Source organism: Nuphar pumila, chromosome 10 (genome assembly GCF_984573655.1).
Source record: "Nuphar pumila chromosome 10, dmNupPumi1.hap1.1, whole genome shotgun sequence".
Lineage (NCBI taxonomy): Eukaryota > Viridiplantae > Streptophyta > Magnoliopsida > Nymphaeales > Nymphaeaceae > Nuphar > Nuphar pumila.
Window position 1 is genome coordinate 7,243,622 of NC_143258.1, and position 11,918 is coordinate 7,255,539.

Sequence of the window (11,918 nt, forward strand, 5' to 3'; positions counted from 1 at the left end):
AATGGGCTGTGTCCGGTCCCACCTACACGTGTCAGCTGGAGTCGCAGTTGGAGGGCCGACCATGAGCTGTACTGTACTCTGCATGGAGACGCACACGTAGGCTTACAAAGGGTGATTACCGGGAAACCTGAAATAGCAGGTGGACAGACCCTCACCCGGGCACTATAAGTCCTTGAGTTGAGCACAAGCGGAGCAGCTCCAAGGCACACCAAGCTATCATCATCGACCTCTCATCTTCTCAGGCAGCCCAAGAAGTTCCTTCAAAATTCCCAAAATGCCCCTTAATAGGATCGCCTTTGGTGGGCCTGCAGAGGCTAGCCACCCCGACGCGCTCAAGGCAGCCCTCGCCGAGTTCATCTGCATGCTCATCTTCGTGTTTGCTGGCGAGGGCTCCGGCATGGCCTTCAGTAAGTTTCCGATTGTTTTTCTTGATTTTGTTTCTGGTTTTCATGATCAACAACTTTCAGTCATTTCTTCAAAACATAGGGCTGTTTTTGGCATTTGGATACTATTTTGTTTTCTTTGTCACTTGGGAGCCATACATTGCTTACTAAAAGCACCATTATTGTGCACCATGCAAAAAGAAGAGCAACTTTTATACAGTAAATGAATCAATAAAGGTTAACAAAGACTGGTTTTAATTCTGATAGCGGTGAACAAAGTAACATGGATCTAATTTCTTCGAATTTTATCGTAAAAAAAAGAGAGTTTAATGAAACTCTATTTGCTCGCTAATGTGTTTTTAATGTGATTTAAAATCATAGCCTAAGTTAGAAGCTCAATTTATCTCCATGACATTTTTGAAAATTTAGTTTTCATCGTGCTTTTATGGGTAAAAATATTGGAAAATACAATAAATATATGCACGATATATATATATATATATATATGGAAAGAGGACCATCCAATGCTTGAGTATCTCATTGATTGGACCTCATATATTTATTCCTTATAATTTATTTAGTAAGAAAATATGCTTTAAACTAATTAGACTTTACGTCAGATAGACATTTTTTTCCAAACATTAAAAATTGATAGCTTACAGTGCATTTAAAACTTTATAATACAAAGAATTGTGGACCATTGATTTTTAGTGCTTTTAAAAAAAGCATGTAAACGTCCAAAATTTATAATCCAAAACATGTCACTCATTAAATGAAAGATAAAAATCTAATATGTAAATTTCAACCAATGAAAAACTCAATTGTTAGAGAAGGAATGCCGTCGATTGTCATCGGTTGTAGAATTTGAACCTTCCTTTTGTTGGACGGTCCCTCTTCCCAATATATATATATATATATATATATATATATATATATATATATATATATATATATATATATAGATAGATAGAGAGAGAGAGAGAGAGAGAGATGCCTATATCATCAAACAAGTGTCATCGGACATTTTTTTAGCAGCGGTCAGGAACCGCTGCTAAGGGTCTCTTTTTGAAAAAAAATGGATGCACGACACATTGATCTCATCCGATGCCCTTGGAGTATGATACTGGTTTATATATATATATAATCACAAATATGAGAACTAAAAATATGAGCATTTACAACACTTTTTGTGCAAATCTAACCATGTGCATGTGCTTGGCAGGGTGAATTTGCAAGAAATCAACCATTGGATAATGTACTGTCGATAAAAATGTTATTTTTGAATGCTTAATATTTATGAATATTATGAGCCATTGATTTTAAAGCCTTAAAGAAATCTTGTTTATGCATCCAAATTGGATGATTCAAGAGCGGGTTCTTATAAAACCAAGCATGTAGATCACATCCATATGGTTATATATTCAAGAGAAAAGAAAAAAAATCCATGAAATCGCGGTTCACACATTAGTTCTCATATTCTAGTGATTATATATATGAGAACTGAACATATTAGGCCCCATTTCTCATTTTGCCCAGTTTTGCTCTCATAGTTTTAAAGTATTTTTTGATAGATCTGAACCATTAGATGTGTTCAGCATACTCAATTTAGTGAGAATCGACTTTTGGATCATGTTTTTTAGATGGAAAAACATGTTTTTATGAGCCGAGAAAAACTGGTAGCTTCATAGCCATTGATTTTGGATCACCAGGCTCAAAAAACCTGTATACAAGTCAGATTCTGGTGATCCAAAAGCCCGTTCTCTCTAAACAAAAGGTGTTGGATGTGAGAAAAAAATACCAAAACAATGCTATTTTGTGGGGACAGATCCATCACATTACACACTCTCTCTCTATCTATATATGGGTTAACATTTGGTCATGCCATGAGTTTCTTTTTTAATTTTTTTTAATTTTTTTGTTGTTTTTCATGAAACTAACCTTGCAGATATGATCTACCTGTTTAGGTTAATGGAAATGGACTCTTAGATCTGTCCAATTACATGTAGGCATGATTTCATGAGCTGTAAGAAAATCAATGGCCTATAATGTGCGATAATTGCTAGGCTCATAAAATCATGCCTTTTGGTCGAACGCATAATACAAAAGCTAGTTCCTAGCATTTGGACCATGCTGAATCTGAATCCATCCATGACCTGCGCATATGATTTTCAGCTCATTCAGACGTCTGGTCCACATTAGAAAAAAAAAATTATATATATATATATATATATATATATATATATATATATATATATATATATATATATATATATATATATATATATATATAAATATAAAATTCTTTTTTCTTTTACTCATTTTTAACTTTGGCAAAAACATGACCTGAACTAATTCGCTTTCTTTCTTCTTGATAGACAAGCTAACAGGGGATGGCTCAACAACTCCTGCTGGGCTAGTTGCAGCATCTCTAGCTCATGGTTTTGGCCTGTTCGTTGCGGTATCAGTCGGCGCCAACATTTCCGGTGGGCACGTGAACCCGGCGGTCACGTTCGGTGCATTCCTCGGCGGCAACATCACGCTCCTGCGTGGTATCATGTACTGGATCGCTCAGCTGCTTGGCTCAGTCGTGGCTTGCTTGCTGCTTAAATTCGCCACCGGCGGACTGGTAATGTGGTTGCAAAAGCCCTGTCCATGGATTATATTACATCTATAAATCGCTCATTAATCATTCTAAAATTGACAATCTTAGCCCTTACAAGTTGAGGCAGCCGATTAAGGATACAATTGTCTTTTCAAAGTTTGTCAAGGCTATGCATGCCATCTCAATAAAGATAAAACATTCAACTTTCAAGGATAGATTTATCATTGCCCAAGGGGAGTTGACACCCAACCGAACTGGCTCAGGCTAGGCTCTGTTAAAGATTGGCTCAGGCTCATCCGCTTCGTGAATGAGCCAAGCTTGAACGACCTATCGAGCCGGATAAAGCTTGACAGGCTCTGTTCATTGCAAACCCCACATATATATATATATATATATATATATATATATATATATATATATATATATATATATATATATATATATATATATATATATATATATATATATCTTTGCCAAAAAAAATTTGATACATTGTTAGGGGTAGGGTGTCAGTCTTTAGTAAAAAATTGTTGGGTTCAAATTTCACTTTGTGTACCTTTTTTAGTTGATAATTTTTAGTATGTATAGAATTGTTTCAGTAATAATAATTAAAAAGTATGTTTTAGCTTAATGGTAGGTTCCTTGGTTAACCTTAAGGAGGTTGGGGGGATCCAATCCCTCCTTTGCAAAGTTTTATTTAATAAATCTTGTTTAACCAAAACTACGAGTTCGGACAATGCCTTATAAGCTTGGTTCCGAGCTCTAACCGAGCTTGGACAAAGTGATTTTGAACCGAGCCGAGTTCAAACAGCTCAGGCTCAGCTCAAACTCGGCTCTTGTGCATCCCTAGATGTAATAGTGGGGTGAGGGCCTTGACTGCTTAAGGGGCAGTCAAGGTTCGATTAAAACGGGTGTCGCCCCTTTGCGCAAGCAAATGGGTAGCATATGTTTTGGGGTAGGGGTCCTAGTCTTGAAGTTTTATGCTGTTGGCATGACGACAGTAAGTATGACAGGCTGAACCAGCATAGCCAGGTTTTCAAGCCGAGTGCTGAAAGGTTAGATTAAAAAAAAGAAGAAGATAGATTTATCATTAACAAAAGATTGCACAAATATTTTTTCTGAAAGGTTGACAAAAATAACCCCAACAATTTCTCTTATTCCACTTCTTGTTTCCCGTTCCTGTTTGGCAGACCACATCCGCCTTCTCATTGTCGTCCGGGGTCTCGGCCGGAAACGCGCTGGTGTTCGAGATCGTGATGACCTTCGGCCTTGTCTACACCGTCTACGCCACCGCAATCGATCCCAAGAAGGGCAGTTTAGGAACGATTGCACCGATCGCAATTGGCTTCATCGTGGGCGCCAACATTCTGGCTGGTGGAGCATTCGATGGTGCGTCGATGAACCCGGCGGTCTCGTTCGGCCCGGCTGTGGTGAGCTGGACATGGAACAACCACTGGGTCTACTGGGTTGGTCCACTCATCGGTGCAGCAATAGCCGCGATCGTCTACGACAATTTGTTCATAGGATGGGGCGATCACGAGCAGCTGCCCGTAACAGACTACTAAGATCCCAAACTTTCTGGATTTTTTGTTGAATTTGGAACTGTAAATGTCATGGCTTTTGTGCGTTCACAGTTGTGGTGGGAAATGGGAATAAAGGCCACTTGGGGGTTCTGGTTTATGTTGGTGAATCTTCTTTTCCAGGGAGGATATTTTTATCATTTTGTGTTGTTGTACTCTTTTTTGTCAAAAAGTGAAAAAGAAAAAGAAAAATGTTTGTGTTTATTTTTATTTATTTATTGGTAGACATAGTGACAAACTTTTTTTTTTTGGCAAAATCTGGTTTGTCAAAAACTCGCTAGAAATTCAAATATTTTCATAAATCTTGTGTTTTTTTTGGCAAAATCTTCGCAATAAAAAAACTAATTAAAAAACATACAAATATTTTTTATAAGAAAATATTAATAAAAATTATTTAAAAATAAAAATACACAGTTTTTCATGATAAATATCCGTTTAAAACGTAAATATCACATTTAAATCATGGTATTTGTGTTTTTTCATAAATCTCACGAGAAATTACCGTTTTAAACTTTCAGGCAATTTCTCACGAGATTTTTATAAATCCCGCAATATTTGTTACAGAGGCTAGGGTTAGGCGGACCCTACCACATCTCTTAAGTGTGGCTGAGGAATTCAAACCTAGGCCTTCGACTTGGCACAAGACCCCGCTTAGCACATGGTATACAATCTCGGAGGTAATGTTTTGTGTTTCTTTGGTGCACGTTTGCTTAGTGATTCTTGCATGTGATGTACTGAAAATTGGAGTGGACATCGGGCTGGATCCAAAGTAGATCCAAATATCACGGTTGTCACAGGTTGACTTGGACCAACCCATATCATTAATGATTAGGTTCAGGTTCAAGTTCGGGTTTGAGTCTGGGATTTGTCGTGTCACAAAAATGAAATTCCAAACCCGAACTCATATAATTTCAGAAATGTTTTTTTGTAAAAAATACAAATAAAATACTTAGGTAGGGTCAGGTATGGGCAAAAAAATTGGGTTGGGTCGAGTACCCATAAAAAATCATAACCCAGAGCTGGCCCACATATTACTCAGGTTGGGTTCGGGTCGACATGATATTATTTTTGGCAGCATTTTGCATGCCTCGGAAATTCGGGTCAGGTACGAGATACAAACCCGATCCATTGACTGTTGGATCTAAAAAATTGGATCCAGTATGAGAATAGGATCCGGTTCTCCTATGGCCATAGGGTCTCACACATGAATTGAGTAGGCCACTTTTGTGGGCTTAATTAGTGGGTTATAGAGAGTTACAACTCCATATTATGTAGTCAGTTACAGAATATGGAGGGCTCATAACTTGGGGTTTGTTATGCTGAGAAGGTAACGACTATTCTAAGGAAGGCTATAAGCGCCCAGCACCTGTGCACAAGATTGGGGTAAAAAAATACATGTGTGTTATGTCCCTTGACGCAAGCCATTTACCGAAAACCCCTTTCATCATCTTCGTTGTTCATCATTCTCTGTGCACACCTCAATTTAGATCCTTCAATGGTATCAAAGCCAAGGTACAAGTGCGGGCGTCAAAAACTCTGCGTATATGAAAACTCAGCCACCAATAAAAGGAAAAACAAAAAAGGCAAGTATTATTCTGTTTTTTTTTGTTCAGAATCTATCATTGGAATCCGATGCATTCGAGAAAGGTAGACCGAACCTTCGAAGGTATTTGGCCGTCGTTATTGGCTTGCACGCAATACCTTGAATAGGTGGGGTGCACACAGACTAACAATTAGCCACCTGCACATAGATGAGTCTGCAGGGTCACTATTTTGAGATTAAAACCCTCAAACAGGTTTAACGATGAAAAAAAAATAAGGAACCAGTGGTTGAGCCCGACAGTGCAACCTAAGAAAATGGGTGCTCCACTTGTTTGGTAAGAGCAATTAGAGCATGCCACCTTGTGTTGAGATGTTGCAAGGTCAAACCCCAAGTGTTATGGTTGTATAATTGGTAGGGGTCTGCGTAATAGGGGCCTTCGTCAAAAGGCCATTCCTGTCGATAGCAGGCAGCATCAGTAAGAAAAAAAGGGGAAATGTGAAAACTGTGGCACTCGATGAACCTGCTTATCATGCTGCACGCCAACTCCATGAAGCAGAACCTGACGACGGTCGACAATCCGGTGATCTGACGGTTTTGCTGGAGTAAGGCAGGCCAAGACCGACGATGCTATCGGGGGTGAAGCAGGCCAGACCAATTTTTTTCTTATTTTTTCTGGTTCGCTACTCACTACCAGACGGAGTGAGCTGTAGCCTGCCGGATGGTTCTGCCATGAGAGGCGGTGGCTAACGAGGATGATCCTCTGTCGAACCCTTGTTGCTGGACTGTGAGGCTATAGTAAAAAAAAAACAAGGAAAAAAAGGAGATCTTAGCTAGGTACGGTAGTGGTGGTCGTCCACCATCAACCTTCATTTTTGTTCTCTTTTGGCTGAAATCCCTTTAGAAATCACAAAGGGGAAGTGGCGGTACAGAGAGGCACCGAAGGTGCGGACACTGCCAAAATAGGAACCAACGGCAATGTCCAGAGGCTCCCGACTCTGAAAAAAAAAAGGAACCATGCCGATCATCGTGCTTGCTACGAAAGGTGGCCCCTTCTCTCGGCTGTAGAAATCATCGATCACTAGACCACCCCCATCAAAAACTGCACAGAAGAAATGATCAAATAGGAAGGGTCATCGTCCCCTTCGATGACCATGTCGCGGTATGTGAAGGATGATTTTCAGCAAGTTGGGGTTCCCACGTCATTGCTTAGAAACTCGAAGTCTATGCTTGGAAAGACTTCCAGACAGTAGCCAGCCTGAGGGTCCTAATGAGTGGTGGTCGGAGTGATTCCCGCTAGTGGTCAGTGGTGGCGACTGCAAAAATAAAAGAGGAAGCTGGTGGACGGTTGTACACCACCAAAAGCTCAGTTGACTCCTAAGGTTGTTGTCGGATGTGGTTTCACCCCAGTGCGGCTTGTGGGTGGCCGTCGGTGACTCCATGGGCGACGAGAGGTGATCAGATGGTTGTTTGGCTTGGCTGCACCACCATGAGAGGGAGCAACTACCAAGTGGTCACTCAGCAAACAACGAAGCTGCAAGATTGGAGGAGAACCCCCTGCTGCCAGCGTCAGGGGCAATAAATCTTCTGGAGGAGATCATGGAGATCTTGCTGGCGGTTGCAATGAAAACCACAACGGGTGGCCGCGGAGGAAGCGGGGCAGCAACCGCCCACTACCCCTTCCCTCTAGTAAAAGGAGGAACCCTAATTGGGCCCCCTTTTACGGGTGAAAGGTAAAAAAAAGGGGGGGGGGAGAGAAGAAGGGTCGAGAAGTCTTTTTTCTTAATTTTAAAGTAAAATTATGCAAATGCCTTTCTCATTTTTCCAAAATTCTTCTCTAATGGTTTAATTATTACCTATCCTATTTGGTAATTTTGTTAGTTTATTTAATTACCATATTACCCTTAATGTTTTGCGGAAGTTCCTCTCTATTAAACTTAATTCAAAAATTTTCTCTGTACTTTTTTGGTAATTTATTTCTATTGAGTAAGATTACCAAATTATCTCTATTACTTTCTGTTAATTACTTCTGTGCCCTTATATTTTTTGAACAGGGTCCTTGTTTTTGGAAAATTCTAGAAAAGGTCTTGTCCTCTGGTAAATAACCAAGATAGTGTTGCATGTTCTATTTTTTCATAAACAAGTTTTGATTTATTGTTTTATTCCAGGACAATCATTAACTTTTTAAACTTTGCAGGAAAGTTATTTTAATTTGCTAAAAACCTCACAGTGTTTATTTTTTGGCAAGACCTGTTTTGGATCTAATTATGATCCGAATTGAGGGTAAGTTTAGATCTAGATTAGCTTGATGGGATCCAAAATTATTCATTGCTATAATTGATCTATATGTATGGGTGTGCCTTCAATAGTACCTCTTTGCATTTTTTTTATTACATGGATCTAGTTTTTTATCCAGTTTTATGATGGATTCGGATAGTAGCATGCTAGGTACTTTTTGATTTATATTGATCAAACTTTTATAATGGGTCAAGTTGTATTAGAATATGACCCATTGGATCTGTTGTTTGGGTCAATATTGGATCTGATTGGTAATGAATCAGATGTTTTTGACCTAGTAAGGTGACGGACCTAATTTGATTCAATAAAGCAATATTCGGTCTGATTGAATATGCATGGATCGAGATAGTTTAAATTGATTGGATATAGATCCAGTTGAATTAGTTTTAGATCCAAATAATGTTATTAGATCTTGTTGAACTTGAACGAATCTAGTGTTGGGTCCGGATGCCCAGATATGAAATATGGATCTAGTTTTGATCCAGTTTTGTGATGGATCCAGATAAGTATAAATTACCGTATATGGGATATGAATCTGAAGTTGATCCAAGATTTATGATTGAATCTAGATAAGTATAATGCATAGATATGGGATATGAATCCATATTTGATCTAGAGACAAATATATATATATGTATGGATTTAGATTTGATCCAAGTTTTGTGTTGAATCTGGATAGTATCAGGCCAGATATACTATAGATCTATTTGCATTTGAAACATATGGTTTTTGATATGGATTTAGATTATTGTCAAATCATGTGTGATCCATGATTTTATTTAAGCTTGTATGGATATCCATTTTAATATGGATCGTGTTGGACTTGATAGATAACATCTCAAGTCAGATTTGGATATTGACTCCTACAAATCTAATAAATTTGGATATATATATAGGATCCGGTAATGAATTTGAACTTAAATATTTAAGCTTGTGGCCTTGGAATTGGCTTATCATGTTTGGCATATCCAAATGATATAACTTTCATTGGATATGGATCTGGTGCCTATCCAAATTGGATTTGGATATGAGATTTATGATTTACTTTATGATAAAAAAAATAACCTAGTTTGTGAATAACCTAAAGATAGAGATATATCATGAAGGAGAAATTCAACTAGCGTATGTAAAACCTTATGATGTCATGGCCTAATGCAAATATTGCTTAAATGTAATGCATTGGAATAGTGAGAACTGAATTATAATTTTACATATACATATGAGGATATTTATTTGTATATAATGATAAATAATCATTATAAATAATGCTTCCTATGGTATATGCTTGTATAAATGCATGAAGGAATATATTTTTTTCATGCATGAAATGTTAAATGGTGTTGGTCAGTCAAATTTATGACTATTTGGATCTGGATATACTGATCTAAAATGATCAGGTGGTGATCAACATGTGATAATACACATGGAAAGTGAGAGTATAAACTATGGTGAAAGATTGAAAAGTAGAAGTATTTGTTATGTTTTGGCAATTCATAGATTTATGAATTAATAAATTTCATAGTACTCCACTAGTGCGCCGAGCTGTGCTGAGTCAGGCCGGGTTCGGGTAATTGGCCCTTTAGGGCCATATCTATTCTAAGTCCAATGATCTTTTTGTCCTAGATTACTGTTTTTTATTTGGATTAAATTATGGGTTAAGAGAAATGGATAACAGATCGATCCGTTATCGGGTCACGACCCCTCGTATTCTGTAACAGGGCTCTTCCATGTTTTGTAACCGTTCGTGGGTTATAAAACGGGGTTAGAGCTGGGGTTACATATATACGAAGTTGCCTGACTCTTGTGAACTTCGTTTTCTCTCTCTCTGCTGCTCTCTTGCTCTCATGCGTTTCTCAGAAAGGGGGTTTTCTGCAACAATGGTTTCGAGAGGTTGTCTTCGAAGGACGATCTATCGTTGGAGTGCACTGATCCGGATCATCGAAGCTATTGTATCCTGGGGGAAGGACACTGGACTCTATTTGCACCGTATGTGGGGGCGAATCTTCTCTAAGGAAAGTACTTTCATACGCCTTAGCTTGTTACATAATACTAACATGTTACTGTTGTTTTTATTATGTTTTATGCATCTGTTTGGTCATTTGCATTTGTCTGAATTTTGGTATAATGTGAAAATCGACATGTTTGCTCCTTGTTTATGTTTCGATCGACTTTTAATCATGATCATCGTGTTGATACCCATTCTAAATTCTATCATGATGTTGATTATAAAACGATTTGATCTGAAATATGATCTAACAAGATAAGCAGGAAACAAATGCCACCTTAAAGAAAAATTGTCTTTGTTGTGAATTAAAAACTGCAAGCTATGAAATGGGTATGGTGTGAACCCGTGCGGACGAACATGGGGGTGCAATGTTTAAAAAACACCCAAATTACCTTTAGCAGCAGCTAAAGTGGAAAATTTTTATACATCACTATTCTGTTTTTTCCTTGATACACGCCGCTGTAGGATTTGAACCCGAGGCCTCTCTGTTATGATAGTGCATACTGCATAGTAACCATTCAGCTCTCTTTCCATCTCACACTCATCCTAAACTTCTAAAGTACCACTTTGCTTAATTTCATGATAAAGACCCCTGGTTTTTTCGAAACTACCAAATAGAGACCTGAAGCTAACCTCCAACATCTTGGAAAATGTGATTCGTTTGGGTTTTTTTATATTGTTCTTTATGAGTTGAAAATACTTATTTACTTTTATGAAAGAGGGAAGGGTTAGAATTTATCATTTCAAGATATTATTCTCATTTGACTAATTTTAACTGACATTTGACCTTTGTTAACGGTCAATGGTAAAAGCAGGTCTCTGTTTGACAGTTTTCCCAAAAGCAAAGGCTCATATGAGGAAATCCAGAAATGTAGACCTTCGTTTGGATTAGGGGCAAAAGGTTGATCCCTCAAGGAATTTTTTTTTCAAAAAAGACTTATGTCTTAACATAACCTTAATGAATAACCCTTTTACTCAGAAGCCGTTGCCAAGACTGGTATATGACTACTAAATGCAGGTAGCATGTACTCTTGAATCCATGATCACAAATCTTCTTGGGAAATCTTGATGAGAGAAAATTATGCAATATTTTAAAAAATCTGTGTTTGCTTGAGAAAAAATCAGTTTATCAACATATAAAATGTCTATAAAACTATATTAAACAATGAATATCACAAAAAGTGACAATCTTTTTTTAGTGTGTCAATATTGCATTAAAATCACGTTGAAAATTTGATATTTCCAAAATGAGTAATTATTGCTGCAACCAGACAAAACCACACCCTCTGATGTGAGCCAAGATCAGGTGCCATCACATGGCACACTTTGAGTGTGCCTCTCCACCTGGCTGCCCTCCATCTGCTTTTGGGCCCCACAACTGAGAGACTGTCAGTCAAAGATGGAGGGCAGCCAGGTGCAGAGGCACTCTCAAAGTGTGCCATGTGATGGCACCAGATCCTGGCTCCTCTCATGTCGCACTATGCGCATGCCACATTACAACCCCAACCTT

The 11,918-nt window shown here is 38.2% G+C and overlaps 1 protein-coding gene across 1 annotated transcript; it reads left to right on the forward strand.

Annotated features, from left to right (window-relative positions):
• The first annotated feature begins 200 nt into the window (after positions 1–200).
• On the forward strand, positions 201–4,757 carry LOC149823407 (aquaporin TIP1-2-like). The gene is made up of 3 exons (XM_090020039.1): positions 201–407; positions 2,759–3,009; positions 4,176–4,757. Exons 1-3 carry the CDS (start codon positions 275–277, stop codon positions 4,548–4,550), a joined length of 759 nt encoding a protein of 252 aa, XP_089876165.1. The 5' UTR covers positions 201–274; the 3' UTR covers positions 4,551–4,757.
• Positions 4,758–11,918: the final 7,161 nt, after the last annotated feature.